The sequence below is a fragment of the Equus quagga genome, chromosome 2 (assembly GCF_021613505.1).
Source record: "Equus quagga isolate Etosha38 chromosome 2, UCLA_HA_Equagga_1.0, whole genome shotgun sequence".
NCBI classification, from domain to species: domain Eukaryota; kingdom Metazoa; phylum Chordata; class Mammalia; order Perissodactyla; family Equidae; genus Equus; species Equus quagga.
Window position 1 is genome coordinate 34,751,622 of NC_060268.1, and position 17,024 is coordinate 34,768,645.

Genomic DNA, 17,024 nt, shown 5'->3' on the forward strand with positions numbered 1-17,024 from the left:
GACTAGTGCTCCTGTTTCCCACCAGGCTTTAAGCCACAGAGTCATCCTCCCCATGACAGCCTGGAAAGCACAGATTCCTAATAGCAAATCGTCTGGGCCTAGCTCTTCAGACTGTGCGACTTGGGCGTATCTTTAAGGCTCGTTTTCTCACCTTTCAAAATGACTTTCCTTCCCTATCTGGTGAGGAGTTATTAGCAACGGATTTTTATCCAGATGTGTGATCGTGCTCCTAGCTTCTCCTGAGGCAGGACTCTGTAGGGTATTCATTCATGCATTCATATATCCGCTCAGCCAAGATTTATTGGCTGACTCCTGTGTGCCTCTGAGATATAAGCTGCTCTCATGGAGCTTACATTCTAGAAGTGTTTGTTTGATAGCTGCAAGGCCAGATTATCTATATTTTCTTTTTTTTCTAAGAACCATATTTTTTTATTGTTTTCCCTCACCTGACCATTTTTTCCAACAACCTAGACGTTTCTAACTTCTAATTTTTCTTTTTTTTTGAGGAAGATTAGCCCTGAGCTAACATGTGCTGCCAATCCTCCTCTTTTTGCTGAGGAAGACTGGCCCTGAGCTAACATCCGTGCCCATCTTCCTCTACTTTATATGTGGGATGCCTGCCACAGCATGGCTTGACAAACAGTGCACAGGTTCGCATCCGGAATCCAAACCAGCGAACCCTGAGCCGCCGAAGCGGACTTAACCGCTGCGCCATCAGGCCAGCCCCTCTAACTTCTAAAATTCTTCTCTCCTTTCCAGCATTTGCCTTCATGGATCTGTAAAACTGAGAGTGTTTCTTTTGAGGACTGTGTGGGTTAGCCAAAGAGATTTTCCTTATCATGAAATATTTATTGTAAGAGAAAATTTTAACTACCCATTTAGAGCAAGTTGAGATCTGACATACCTGAAGCATTGTGTCACATTTGGTTAATGATAGATTTATAGGGTAAACATGTATCAGCCTTAATCCTTTAGTTATTTGACTTTGCCAAGGATAAAATTTCTGATGATTTTTTATTTTAAGCAGACTTTTATATATCCAGAACCCATAAATCTCTTTGTGCCTTGAGATAAATGTCTGACTGAACTCTGGGTTACCCTGTGATCTTTTGAGAACTCAGCCAAGGAAAAGAGACCCCATTCCCCCTCTACCTAATAATAGAAGGCTACATGAAAAAATCTATTTGGGGTAAGCAATATTATATAAGAAAACCTTTTCTATTCTGTAACACATTTCTGATTTCTAGTATTCAGAAAGTTGGAAATGAAAAGTTCAGAAATAACCTCAAAATTTATCAGAGCGAGTGTCTGGTAGACTAACCGGTGAATACGAAAATGGGCCATCATCCCGTCAGCCCGGGCTTTGCCACCACGATGATCACTATCCATTATGGTTGTCATATCAATTATAAATTCTCTGGCATCAAGCACTAAATCAGCTGAAATGATGGGTTTGCCTTTGGCATGTTTCCCTGGGGAAATAACTGAGAAAACGTGTAATAATTCACACGACCAGTTTTGTAAACTACCCCAACTTTTGGAAGAGAGCTGGGGTATAAATTCCGGGTAGATAGATATGATTTGCACCCAAGGTCCCCCTGAAGTGTTCTCTCACTCTTAGTACTTAAATGTTTTCAACGTAAACATGACCTTGGTACTTTGTGACTTTTAGGGTTTTGGTTTCTTTCACTGCACTTAGTATTTCTCTCTCCTTTCCATTTGAATATGTGTACTGCCCACTCCATACATCCTCATTTAAAACAGAAAGTCAGGCTATCATACTTGAGCTCATCCTCCAGTTTCACAAGGATATCATCTCATTGTGCTTCTGATCCCATCGTCCCTCTCCATCTCTCGGGACCCCTACTGCCACTCTTCAGTCTCCCCATCAACAAATGAATGTATAATGAAGAAAATTAAAAAGGCCATTATATGAATAAATGTAACTTAGCTGAGAACTCACCTTTCCTAGGAAGACTTCTAGAATACCATATCATTACTCTAATTGTTCTACTGTGGACCTCTTGGCATTTTTTATATTCAATTGATAACTTCTATTTTACACTTAAAATATGAATTAAAATTTGAGTTGTAAGCAAGTTAAGGGTGGGGGGGGGCCTTTCTTTTGTGACTTGTGCTCTACACAGGATGGATATGCAGGCTTGTATATAGATTCTTAATAATGTGGCAGGGCTGACCCACTGCCAGGAGTAAGCGTTTTTCCAGGAAAACAGATATTAAAGACAACAGATTAAAGACGAAATAGCTCTGCCTTTGTTTTCTGTTCCAGCTATCTCACTTTTTCTCTTCTGAGAAGATATTTATAATAGGCTGGAAAGACTGTAAGTATAGCATCTAAGTATATTCAACATGGGACAAAGCGAGGTGGAAATTAAGCACTTTTCCAGGCAATTTGATGTAGACATGAAAATGCCGAGTTATGTAAACACCAAGGAGAATTTCAGGTGGTTGTGGTTGTGTATTTATATACGTTTTAAATTTTCTTCAAAATAATGTATTTTCTGTTTATTTTCTACATGGCATAAAGGCCTGAAGTGAATCAGTATTTATAATATATTTTTTCTTTTTTCTTTTCTCTTTTCAAAATTATAGACAGTGAGTTCATGTTACAAAGAGATAGAGTTGCATTTTTAATAACCAAGATACATGAACTGAATGAGAATATTCGTAACTAGGGTTCTCTTTCTTTAGTCATTTCAATTTGCAAACACAAACCTGCCAACCAAAAAAAGTAAATGAAACAAACAAGTTATATTTTTATTTCATCTCTAGATACTACAAAAGAAGACTATTTGCATTGTGTATGAAATTGACCGTAGTGCCAGAACCTTATGATGCCATATTACATGATCACTAATCTATTATTATTGTACACATATTTACACACAGGCATAAATACACACATACTTCACATATAAACATGTGTGAGCATATTTTACTTGGACTGAAAAGTTATTTACAACTCTGTCTGGAGATACATACAAGAGTGATTAACAAGTGCATAACCAATCTACTACATGCAGATTAAAACTAAACAAACAGTGTAAGAGTTTATTTTAAAACAATTACAAGATGTTTTATATTTCTCCTTCGTCCTGAACTGTATGTTTGAGAATGCATTCTTCATAAAAACCACATGCAAGTCTTTTTGATGGTGAAACAATTGACTTCCAACAGCCACATGTCTACACACATCCTCAGAAGATATCCCAGACCCCACACAGCAACTCGAAATGGGAAAAAAAGGAAATCATATATGATTCTCTGCTATTCTTTTTTTGGAGAAGTTTTCTATTTACATATGAATTGAAATAAAAGATTTGGGTTGGGAACAAAGATTTGAATCAATACAACTAGGTTTTGTTTTGACTCTGATGAAGACCCTCATGAACAAGAAACTTGACTAAAATCATCAAATCACTCCACAGTCCTCTTGTCATTCTTCAGTTGAAAATTGTTTGTTTTATTGACTTGATCCAGATTTATACTGTAGGACTCTAGTGCCTTGAGAATCCTTTGTTATGTAATCATGGTAATTCAGCTCATTGAGAAGAGCGGTATTAGATCAGTTTCATGAGTTTTCCCTTATTTTATGTCGAGAGGCAAATTGTGTAATAGAATATGAACCCCGCCGCCATCCATATATATTACCAAAAGAGATGTAAAAGCATACTGAATTTTTTTAAATATGTAGTAGTTTTCTCATAGAGACGAAAATATAGATAAGCCAAGTTAATGCCACAAACATAAGATACATCTCTATACTAAAGGTATTTTAGGAGCAAAAATAGGCCTTTGGGGTTCACTGTCTCAACCCTGTTTAGCAAATCTGAACCTTCTTTTTTGGGAAAACAAATCTCCACCTGACACGCTCACTTAGGCCCGCTGCTTCCCTCAGTTTTCCTCGTAACCTCTTCCAGCTGTTCATTTCCATTTATATGAACAGGCTGTGGCAGCGTTCTGGATTTACTCCTCTTTGCTCGTGTTTAGATTCTGCCCCATAACTTCTGAATCCCCTCACCGTGGGAAGCGCTTCTCTCCTCAGAACTTGATGCGGGACTCTGTAATTCTCATTCCCCAGCTTACCTCCACCTGCTTGTCAAGTGCTTTAAATACGCCCCTCACATGTAATCATATTAATTTCTTTTACCCGAATTATAAGTTGCTTTTCCATATACTTCCTAAATGTGGTGACACTTAAGTCAAAATAAGTAGCTAGACAAAAAACTTTTTAGCGTGAAACTATTGACTTCATACTGGAAGAATGATTCCTTGTAGCCAGGTGAATCCCAACTCATCTGCTGGGTTTTTGATTTGTCACCTGCCCTCCAGGCCCCTGCTCGTCTCTGTTTTTCAGGTGTTGTCAATATTTTTCAAAGTTGAATCACTGTTAGAAATTGCTGCGTAAATACAAGGCATAATGAGAGACAGTACAGTGCCGTAGTTACAAGCACAAGCCGTAGAGGCCAGACTGCTTAGGTTCAAAGCCTGACCCCTTTTGTGCCTCAGTGTTTTCATCTGTAAAATAGGGATCATAGTACCCCCCATCATTAGTGTACTTGTGAATATCAAGTTAGTCTGTACATATACAAGTGCTTGAAACACTGTCTGCCATACAAGAAGTGTGCAGTAAATGTTAGTCACCTCTTTGTTCTTGGTGATTGGAATGATTTTATATGTATTTAGACAGCTTCATAGACATATGTCTGCTCAAGGGTCCTCTGAAATCTGTGAGGACGTAGAAGCTAAATGGGCTTCAGAAAACCAACCATGGAGTTGGTTATTGGGACTGGCTTAGCAAAATGATATCTATCAGTGTGACTGGAAATCTGTGAATTCCCGCACCCGCCTTTCATTTCAGCATCCCCTGAAGAAGGTGCCTCAAGGAGAAGTCTAACAATAGAAGGTTAATTTCTTTTCTCCAGAAGTAAAAATGTCGTCCAAGTAATTTCTGCATTATAGGATAGTGTGGAGGCATAGCAAGGAAGGGGTGGTATTTTTCTTATAGTTTAGAAAGAATAAGCAAGTCTTTCCTGAATTTGGGGGCCCAAATTTTCTGACCCAACCTCTGAGTTTCTGAGAGAGTTATAGAAAGCCTTAGGCTGAAAAACATGATTTATCACTTAGCCCATTTCTGTCCAACATTCATAATCTGACAACCTCAGGGACTATCTGAGGATAGCGAAACTTTTCTGGAAAACTAAGAATTTGCTTGCTGAAGTACCATTTTTAAAACATTCTTGGTGACAATTTCTTAAAAATATCTTACAGATTGCACTGCCTTTTTTAACTGAACAAAATGTAACCAGCGTCTCTTTTTCCTGGACCGTCCTCAGCACCTGTTGAAGTTGACAAAGCCCGTTTGCCCCAACTCCACACAGCCTTGGATTACCACAGTTGGGGTTTTTTAAATGTCTCTTCCATGGTTGTCAGCAGTCACTCACCTCGACTGGCAGTGTTCTCACCCCCTATCTCCACCTCCTTCACATTTGTAGCTTCAGAAGCCCAATAACCAAGTTTAACACCAAAACCACAGAACTAGAGAAAATATGCAGAATTCTGCATTTTTATATATGATTTCTGTACCTCTTTGGGTAACCCCAGCATCCTAACTATACAGTAGGGAGGGGCGTTGGTCTATAGTCTAAGTTAGGAGCCAAGAAGCTCTGCTAGTGTGAAAGCACAGTCGCTTCATATCTGAGATTTGCTTTGATGAAGAGTTGCTACCTATTGATAATCTCGTTCAGTAACCGCTTCTGCTATTAATTATGGGTGCAGGTGTAACCGGAAAAGGTCTATCTATAGCCAACAGGAAGAATAGTATTTGATTACACATGTCTGTAGTGAGTATATATATTTCATTTATAACATATATAGTAGTTATCTATTGCTAGATAACAAATTACCCCAAAACTAAATGACTTAAAATAACACACATTTGTTGTCTCACTTTTTCTGTGCATCAGGAATATGGGCATAGCTTAACTGGGTCCTCTTTTTCACCATCTCTCACAGACTGCATTCAAGGTATGAGACCCAGATGTGGTCTCATCTGAAGGTTTGATTGAGGAAAGATCCACTTCCAAGCTGTCACTCAGTGATTGTTACTCATGTTGAATCAAAACCTGATTCTTGTTACTTTCAAATGTTCCCTAAGTCTATGCTTAAGAGCTACAGCATGAATCTGATCTCTTCTGCTAAGAGCACCCTGAGAATCAGAAAAAGGTGAATGAGCCTATTACCACCCTAAGTGCTCATTTCTAGGTCACACATACTTTGTTATTCTCACAGTTCATCAAATATCCTGGAGTTCTCCTCAGGATCAGTTCCAGACTAGAGATATTCTCCTAAAATATGACAGCAGAACCCTCCCAGACACTCTAGGCATGCTCTAAGCAGTGCAGAGGGCATTTCCTCCCTCTTTCTGGTTGAAGTCTAATACTGGGTCACCCTGTTTAGTAGACTAATTGCTGCATCATAGTGAGACAGTCACAGACCCTACAGCTAGACTGCCTGGGTTCCAAAATGGGTTCCTCCACTTTTTAGCTATGAGACCTTTGGCAAGATACTTACTTACTCTGTGCCTCAGTTTCCTTACTTGTAGAATGGGGACAATAATTGTACCTACCTCATGGAGTTGACCTGAGAACTAAATGGATTGATCAGTGTCTAGCACATAGTAAGTGCAATGAAAGTGTTAAAATTAATATTGTTATAACTGTTATTATTACTAACAGTATGATCTGTAAGCATGCCCTCAGTGTGCCCAGCCTGAGCACTAATAAAAATGTGGAGCCATGTCAATGACCAAGTCCTGCTAGCATGCCTAGCTCTAGACTACCACTGATTTGGTACCCAGTACAAAGCTATCTGATCTTATTAATACTAATTCCATGTTCTCCATCTTGTCCTTGAGGGTATCTGTTATGTACCAGGCACTGTGCTAGGCCTGGAGGACATGAACACAAATAAAACATGGTCTTTGCCCTCAACAGGATCACAATATAGCAAAGAGACAAATGGTGAAACAGAAAGATAACCCCTGGGAGAAAGATACACACAAAACCCACAAAAGGGTACCCAGCTTTCATTCCACAATCTCCTATGTAATTTCTCTAAATACTCTAAAATAGAAGGAAACCAGAGAAACACAATTTAAACACATTTATAAGATTGTTGTTATTTATGGGGAACTTCGTCTTTCGCGTATCCTCAAGGTCTATCATGGCTCTTGACTTTCACCTCCCGTTTTTTCAAGAGGTATTTGTTATTTTTGCTAATTTGGTTGTATTTTATTTGCAAACAAAATTACTTGTTCAAAAGTCACTTGCATTCCTGTCTCTGCTCCACAGGAGTTTTTAAAAATCCATTTGGAGTCTTTGATCTTATGACTTGACCATGAGTATAGTAACCTTAAAATTATAGTCAACCTTGAAATGTGTTTACAGAATCAATTCAGATATCCGTATACATCCCATTACTGAGTGTCTCCGGCTGGTCGAGAGAGCTGCAACCCCAGTAGCAGACCAACCCTCTGCTTTGCACGTTCCCTCAGACCCAGGGACTCTGTTTTCTTTTAAACGCCGTTAACAATCTCTTTGATTTTTATTGGTCACAAAGGTTATGTTTGCCTTCCCAATGATCTCATTCTTGTCCAGTAGTGCCACAATAAATGGGAAGAGGCATCAAAAAGGTGAAATCGCTCAACCCACAAGCATGTACTTGACCTACATAAAGATTTTCTAGGTCCTGTTTTCTCCTTGTTTTGCCCGTTTTCAGAAGGAAATGCTGGAGTTGGATTGCTTGGTTTTTCAAATTATCAACCAAAACATTCCCTTCTGTTAGTTCCGATACCCGAGGAACTGATGATATAAAGTTGTTTAATGTGGTCAGCCTCTTCATAAACAGATAAGGCGCTGAAAGGTTATCTTCCCAGCATCTGATAATCTCTGATCCTGAGCTGTTGGAGAAAGCTCAGAAATGCACTCACGTAGGTATCGGGAACAAGGCCAGATCATGTTCTCCCATTAAATTTGCAGACTTGTCACCCTCGAAAGCCCCTACTATTTTTGTCATTCAAAGACCACATAATTTGAAAGCCTCTGTCTACCAATCTCCATTTACAAAGAAAAGCTGTCTTTCTTTGTCTTTAATTAATTAAGTACATACTGTCCATCTGAGCTTTCACCCACATGAAAGAGCTAGTATTACCTAAATTAATATAATTCCATCCAAAATGTAAGAAACAAAGACTTAGATGGTAGAGCCCTGTTAGGATTCACTTCTCACATATAATGAAAATAGTTCATAGATGGTGTTGCTGCCCTCAGGGAGCCCTGGCCGCAAACCACAACATGAGATGTTCCGATTCACAGTCTTGCGAAACCTTTTCTAGTTTTCGATTTCATCTTTTGCCTCACAAGTGAAACCAGTCCATTTTCTTGGGCATTGAGGTGTTCCCCAGCCTGGCTGTTCTGCCTAGAAAATGCCATTTTCGTAAAGAGCTGTCATGCTTCGTGTCCTTTGGCTCATGATTTAGCTGTTCAGGGAAAGTGCAGGCTGCTCTTGCTCTCTCCATGCTGGTGATGTGTGTTTTTGTTTTATTAAATCTTTAAAACCCTGGGCTTGTTGTTTATGACCCCCATATATTCTTTTGTTCTTTTCTAGGACTGGTTAGATCACATTTTTTTTCCTCCCTTTGTAAAAATAGTAGTGCCTTTCTAAAGAACATCATGGCCTCCGGAGTGGCTGCATAATAAAATGGAGGAATGTGTTGAGCTTAACGTGAGGTCGAGGTCTGTGGAGGCTGTGACTCAGGGTTGCCTCACTGATGGGAAGGTTTGAGGCCTCTCAGACGTGCTCCTCAAAATCACGGATCTTCCTGCTCTTGCCAGACTTGTTTTGAGAAATCTAAGATCATTCGATACTAATCACGGAGCTCTTTGTAAAATAAAGCTACCAAATAGTGTGTGTTGAGTTGCGGACAATTGTTTGTGATTAAAAGTTACTAAGAAACCCTCGGTTAAATGAGAGCAAGATCTTGTCCAGGTGTGAGCTTCACCTTGCATGCATTTAAGCCCAGGGGCCCTGCACAGCCTGTGCCACAGGTGCCTGACTCTTCTGACCACAAAGGGAACTCTTCCTCAGAGATGTTGAGGAAGAAGAGAGCATTTGTGGCCAGCCCTGAATTCAGGTAAATGTTGCAAGACCTGGACTGCGAGGCATCTCATCATATACAGCTCCTGCGTCCTCCAGAACAAGGTCAGCTGATGAGTTGCCATGTCATGGTTCTGTCCCTGCATGGAAGGGATGCAAAAAGTTTTAATTAATCTTGCATACGACTTGGCTACCCTACTCATGTGAATCCCCAAATAAACCGTTCCATGACATCTAGTTGAACTTGTTCCTGTACATACAGTATCTTGCAGCCCATCCTGTACTGTTAGTTTTGGCAAGTACACCACAGCATACAATAAATCATAGAAGGAAAAGTTTTTTGGCCTAGAGTGGTTCAGCCTGCTGTAATGTCAGAATACAGAAAGCAGTTCTGTTTTTAGACATCCTTTTACTAACCCAACATTCATAATTTATGATTTCACTGTAAAATTCCTGCAACATGACACCCAAAGTAGTGCTGCCCTTTAATTAAGTACTCTCGGTAGGAAAAACGTGAAACTGATGTGCAAAACATCTCTGTGTGCACGGTGATTGATAGTGATTACATCTTTATGAACCCAGCCTAGAGGTCTCAACTTCCTGATGGGCGAAGTCGTCTCTAGGACTACTTCCTGAGTCTGCTGCTAACCAAATTGGAGATACTGCTGAGGCACAATTCAGAAATACTGACGTTTTAAGCCTGCCTCTGTCTATACTTTTTCACAAGTCTGTGATGTTATTTCTCATTTTCATGATAAGAACCCATGACCAAATTTCATGCTGTCCTCGCACTTAGAGGTTGTGGTGCAGAGAATGAAGGATCAGGGAGAGGGTCTCTTTGAGGGATGCTAGTTGTCACGTGAATTTTTTTTTTTAAAGACTAGAAAGAATGGATGAGAGAAGGGCCTTCGGTCCCTGTTAATATGTGAATGGAGCATCATAGCCAGAAGAGGACCTTGAGCTGTTCCATTTTTTAAATTATTTTTCAAACATTCTTTTCTTTTCCTTAGTTGAAAATAGGTAACTGTAATTTTTAAAAGATACCTCTAAATGTTAAGAGACTGAATTCGATGCCTGTGTTCCCCAGCTCGCCGCTGTTTCGATTCTGGTTTTATCTTTCATCAACTAAGTGGTCACATGGGCCTGAGCTCAGACTGAGAGGGAATTAGGGGGGTGCATGTCTCTGAAATACTTCAGGTTTCTTGAAAGAAAGGTAACAGTTCCATCCAATGTGGTAACAGTTGTATTAAATAAGCTCTTTGGTGTAAGTTCAGCTACTTTCAGTCATAATCGTAGCAACTGAACCAAAAACTGTGCAATGAAGTCGTGTAATCATTTTATCAGTGCTTCAAAGACTGCCTTTCTCTGGAACCACATCGATGCCCTCTGTGTATGTTATTTGCTCGTGTTTTTGCAGGTTTGGGCCAGGCTTAGTCATCTACTGGTACGGATTTATCCAGGAGCTGGACTGTAACCGCGACAGGGGCATCCTGCTCAAAGCCTGTTTCCCCACGGACATTGTCACCTTATGCCATGGCGTAGCTTGACCCTGATGATCCTGGAAGAGAAGCTGGGCGGAAAAGGTGAATCCGGAAGCAATTTTACTTTCCTGCCGCGTAAACTCCTGGCAACATCTGCCTTGAACTTCGGCTGAACTCTTGCAGCCCGTGCTCACACCACTGCCTCTTTAGACAAACATATCAAGAGTTTCTGTTTTCCTTCATCCCTTGCTGATGCGGACAGCCAAGAACTACAGACACAACCCACTCATTATCAGCATTTCTGTCTCTGTCAAACAGTTAGTTTATAGATAGTCATAATCTTTCTTCCTTCCGGATGGTTTCTCCTTGTATACTGAACAAAAGAAAAAATGTGGAGACTGAAAGGTGTGATTTTTCAATTCTCCTGCCAGTTACCGAATCACCTTCTTCTTTTCTTTCTAAGCCTCCATTCATTCTCTCTCCCTCCCCCATTCTCTTCATGTGCACTCACAGACACCCAGTGTTACGTTACCGTCATGGAATAATCTAGCACAATCCCAGCAAAGCTGAAGACGTGAAGGCTGAACCTGAATTTTCTCTCTCACCTGCAGGGCTCCAAGGAGACCCCAATGGTGGCCTGTGCTGCCTGCTAGTTTTGTCCAGTCTTTACGGCTTCCTGACTAATATGGCACTGAGCCAAGCTGAAAAAATATACTTGATGAGAATTTCCTCTTCTTATAATACTTACTTGAACACCAAACATTTCCCATTTATCTCATTTAAAAGTATTAGTTACATTGTGTCTGGAAACCACACTTTTTCTTTGGGCCGGGGGCTTAGGGGATCAAAGCTCAGTGCCAGCATTTATTTTTAAACATGGCTGGTTGTCAGTGTGTATGGTAGTCAGTATTTTTATGAGAGAATATTTTAAAAGCACATTCTGTACACTGCTTATATCTGCATTTTATACCACATATTACATAACACTCAAATAATTTAGGCATAGGAAATCTTCAGCTTTGAATGAATTAAGTGTACCAGAAATAAACCTAGGATGATTTTCAAATAAGCAAAATAAAGGAAATTTTGTATTTGTTCACTCTAATTTAGTGACTTTTTATGCTACAAATCAAATTGCAATCTATAGCAAAACATCAATAAATTCATTATAAACCTACCTTTTGGGAAGTTAAAGATTAATCTATCCCCAAAAATGTATTTAGTAAAATATTTGCCCCCGTGTCGACAGAACATAATAACTTTTATCATGTTGAATAGGTGAGTTTTGAAATATTAATAAAAAATGTAACTTGTATAAACACCTTGAGGTTATATGCGTTGCTTGGTTCTTTCAAAAGACTAAATATGCCATTAGTACCTTGTTCGTTTTGTACCTGAGAAGGTTTGGAAAAATCTGCCCGCTGCCTTTCCTTTTGAAGGACACAAACATGTTGGGTCCAAACGTATGGATTTTAACTCTGTTGTGGGTTGTATTAAACAAAAAAAGAAAGAGGAAGAAGATGAAATGGTGAGGAGGTATCAGGTAAACTTCTCTTTCAGTGTGGAATTCATCATGCAGGTTTTGTGGGTGAAACAATGATTTGAAACCACTGCTCTTGTGTTGATACACACACACTCATTTTAAACAAAACTGTTGTTCAAAGCGCTTTTCACAGCCTGCTCTAAACTGCTTTTTATTCTTTAGGAATAAATGACATTTCTCTGCATAGATATGGAAAACCTTGTTAGGCCCTTGTCGAGGATTTGTTTGTTTGACATAAAACAAATTTATGATGAGAATGCACAAATAAATTACAAAATAATGGAGGTACTTGCATTTCCTGTCCCTTCTCCCTGGTGGCCTGACATGACATGTTCTGAGAGGGTATCCGAGTTCTCCGGCAAAGGCCCCATCTCCTTTTTACAACGAGGTTTTAAAATTTGGCCCTCAAAAGTGGAAAAGAAACCAGCAGTAAACTGTACATACTGTGATAATGTCACAAGTTATTCAGAAGTAAGATTTTTCCACATAAAAACTAATGTAATTATTATATCTGCTGCTTTTCGATTGGAGGGGTTTGGGAGGAAGGGAATCATGTCCCCAAGTTGGAAGCTTAAAGCCTCTTTGTTCTTTTTCTTTTATGCTAGAAATTCATATCTGTGTTATATCTGTATGTGTTGTTTGTTTACTTGTTGGTTTTTTTAGTTTAGACAATATAAACGTTAACCCTGGAAAGTAGACGTGGGATGACAACTTTTTTTTATTGCTGTAGTCATTAGAACATGAACATTAAAGCCAAATCTTGTTTTATGGTGCATTCTGCAAACTGTGCTAATGAATTATGCCAACCCAGAAAGCAGGAGTGTGTGGAAGACGTAAAACTAAATGATGTTCTCTCTGGCATATATAGACTTGCCAAGCATCTGCTCTCACAAACAGATAAGGGACCCCATTTGAGGAATGGCGAGGGATCAGCTCAGAGCAAAGCTGATCCAACACTGATGTTAAAGGTGATTTCACAGACTCCTTCCCTCCCCCATCCTTATGTCCACCCCAAAAAAAACATAATAAGAATCCTTTTTTTTTTTCTTTTGCCTTATAATGAATTGTATTTCAGCTCTCCTAAACACTCCTAACGTTGCGTATACAAGGGAAGGCTCAGGGATCCAAAGTTGAAAGCTAGATCTCAGGGGGAAGTAATTTTCTTTTAACGATAGGTCTATTTGCCTGCTCATTATTGGTGAGGCTTCTTGATTCCATGCTGGAAAAGATGGTAAATTGTTGGTCCCTGGTGGGTGCATTAACTCATACAGGCCACCAGGGGATTGCTTGAGCCCTGGATGAGGTAATTCCCTAAACGGGCCCTGGTGGGCCACGCTAATTAATGCCCAGCACCCAAGTGAACAGTCAATTCACTCGCCTCTCACTGAGGAGCTGCGCCCATTGTTTCCTTTCCTCTCTGGAGCCAAGATACCTTAAATGTCTGCTCTTTTTACCCCACTCCCCTCACAGACTTGGTGTCTCACTTGAATAAATCTTTACTGCCTTCATATGCTACTTCCCGCCTCTTCCCACCTCTTCTGTCATCTTCCCCTCCCTAGCCCTTGCCAGTTTCCTTCCACAGGGACATGTATTCTGTACTTTCTCACTACTCCTTGGCTCTTTTTCTCTCCAGAAAGTGATCCCGGAACCAAAATGCCTCCCATCTAAGTTCTGATCCATAAGTCTTACGGGTCGGGGTTGGCAGGGAGCAATTGACCTAATCTCTTTGGAGAAAAGCACACCTCAGCATCCTCCTCGTGCCAGAATATTTAAGGGCATGTGTGGCACCTGAAGAATCATAAAAGTTTTAACTAAGACTTTACAGAGTCAAATATGGTATGAGGTTTATGTCATCAGTAAATGTTTTAACAAAAGGAGCCAAAAAACATACAAGGTTTACAGCTACTTTCAGCCTGAGTGCTGTTCAGCTGATAATGAATTAAAATAGTAAGATGGCTGTATGATTTAAGTAGAGAAACACCCCTAGCTCATTCATCGTGGGGGCAGCTTGCCATTTTCCATGTGATGAGATGGGAACAAGTTGCCTCAAGGTATAACTATTTTGTGACAAGGATGGAAGGAGACAATCTCCCAGTTGGCACATTCTCATTAGGCTTAAGGAACAAAGCAATCTTAACTAGAGAGGAAACTAAGGCAAACAATGGGAGTTTGCCTGCAATGTCACCATTTATAGAGAAGCGCCTCTCTGAACCTGTCTGAAGTCACTCCTAGATTAAGGAAGGGTCACAGTGACAAAGTTTGGACCATCTAATTGCATCACCCAAAACTAACCTCCTTCTTTATAGTCAACATGGTCTGAACATGTTTTATTAAGAACATGCCTGGATTCCAAAGATTAAATAAGGAAGATGGAATTATGAATTAAATAATAACCAGAACAGCTTGGGTTCCCCTTGTGTTTTTCACTTTCCTGCCATTGTTTTTGAACATGCCTGTGAGACAAAGAGCTGCTTAGGTCAAGCACTATAAATTACAGTTTTCGTACAATAGTAATCCCCTAAAATGATTTCAAAGCTTCATCAAAGTACTTCAGAACAACTTTTAAAACTTTTCCACAATACAAGGGGAGGGCAAATGCTCATTTGATGCCTTAATTCGATTCATTCAATATAGCAAAGTTCGATCTTGGCGTCATACCTACTTTATCTAAAATCCAACTCAGTTAAATAGATGTAACTTCTTATTGATTCAGTACAAGCAAAGGGGATTTAAGTTTTCATCTAGTTAACCAGAACAACTGAACATTTGGAGTCACTTGTAAAGAAAAGAAATTACAGTATCATTTTAAAATAAGCATAATTTGATAATATTTAATTGTGATATTCCAGGTACTTGACTGTCTGATTCCCTGTGCTTAGAATAAAATGGATATCAGTGGATTTACTTGGCATTTTAATAATCATCATGGCAACAGATATATTTAGTTTTTCATCCCTTTTCCTTCGTCTCTTGGATTTATGTGGCACTGTCTTCTATCATAGGCAAGGTTGATGGGAAGTACCCCAGTGATAGCAAAGCTAAGCAAGTTCTAAGCTCAACCATATATAAAATAGTGTGAGATTGCTGTAACAACGTCAGGCTTAGCCAGAGACCCAAGGTACTAAGTCAAGGTAATTTTTATTTTTTAAAAGGAAAGTCATTTTGAAATGCTGACATGAAATATAACCAAGTCAATTAAGTAAGAACAATTGAAGTTCAGAGTTTAATTGAGGGCTGCACACAAAGCTAGTGACCATTAACCTAAAGTGGTCATGAATTCCTCTGGAAAATGCTTTGGTTAAAGGTATTTCTAGAATAACTAGCAATTTTTTCTTTAAAAAAGATGCCTTTGTCATTTTTACATTCAGAAATAACAATTTAGTGTGTCTATAGTAGACTTTCTATATTTTTAAAATTTTAAGTGAAATTTATTTTATAGGACAAATCAAAGTTTATATAGTCAAGATCACCTCTGCAGGAAACCATATTTTTATCAGTAAATTAAAAGATGTAAGGGCCATTTGATTATGCCACATTTATCTCAATTATTGACTTATTTCTTTCTGTAGTTGCTTGATTGCAAGATTTCCGACTAGATTGGAAGATCCATAGAGTAAAACTGTATTTATCTTGGTCACTGCTCTATCCCCCAATAGCTAACAGAGATTCTGGCACAGAGCAGGTATTCACTAAATGTTGAATGAACGGATGAATGACTGTTAAATCTATATTAAATATGTTCTCACTTGCCTTAAAGAAATAACTGGAACCTTTTAACTGTTTCTTATTTTCTTCACCTAGAAAAAATGGGTGTATTTACTGGAATCAGAGGAAAACATCCTACATGTTGATGTTAATTAAAAAATCAATTACTTTAGAAACCCTCAAAATCTGAAATAAATCAGATTCATCCACCAGAGTTTGTTTAGGATGCATATTTAGTTTTAAGGGGAATTCATGTAACTTCATTGCATTTGCCTTAAAGTTAGCCTTAATGTTTATTATCTATTATATTGCTAAATAAACTAGAACATTTAAAAATCCTGTCTTTGTTTCTCTTTTTTTAAAAAAGGGCTTAAGGCTTAGCTTTATTATTTATTATTAATTTTATTATTTTTATTTGTCTTTATTTCTATTTAAGAAAAATTTTCCCCTTAGATCAAGTCAGGGCCCCAAATCAAATGTTTCAAATATAAATTTGGGGGTGTTCAGTGGAGTTATTAGATCAACTGCAATGGCACTTTTATTTGCTCACTTTTGTAATGCTGAGTTGGTGGCAAGTGCTGCCTGGCCGTATCAGTGATGGGCTGGCTCAGGAAAGAAGGCTTCTTAGGTCATTTGCCACTGGGCTCTGACTTCGGAGAGATGCTGTCCGTGAACTGCTCTGTGGGTGTTTCCCTGCTAGTCATTAATTCAGAGTATATCATCATTTGGAAGCCGAAGCCATTTGGTATATTTCCTCATATTTTGGAAATATAAGACAAAAGGAACTGGAACTTCCACATTTCTTCTTCGCTCTGTCAGTTTCCCAGGACTTGATTGGGTGGGGCTCTTTGGTACGAGATGCCTTCCAGGAGTATCTGGAAGGAACTGGCAGCCAGGACAGGGCTCCCTGAGACCAGTGGGTCTCTGGCTCCATCTGATATTTCTGTCTTATATTTCTAGCATTTAGGCTATTTAAGCACAAATATTTATTGAGTCCCTAAAGTGTAGTTAGAAGTGTTTGAGGTACTGAAGAGAATTTTTAAAATATGCAATAAAAGGTCATTCTTGAAAAAAAATTATTACTCCTCAAAATGAAAACAAAAGATTTGAAAATTTCA

General features: G+C 39.0%; 1 protein-coding gene across 1 annotated transcript in view; it reads left to right on the forward strand.

Moving 5' to 3' along the window:
• Positions 1-11,977, forward strand: part of CDIN1 (CDAN1 interacting nuclease 1) — a 209,736-nt gene extending 197,759 nt beyond the window's left edge. Inside the window, exon 11 of the mRNA XM_046648600.1 lies at positions 10,595-11,977. Within this exon, the coding sequence (XP_046504556.1) occupies positions 10,595-10,724 (130 nt within the window). The 3' untranslated portion in view covers positions 10,725-11,977. The remainder of the gene's footprint in view (positions 1-10,594) is intronic.
• The last annotated feature ends 5,047 nt before the right edge of the window (positions 11,978-17,024 follow it).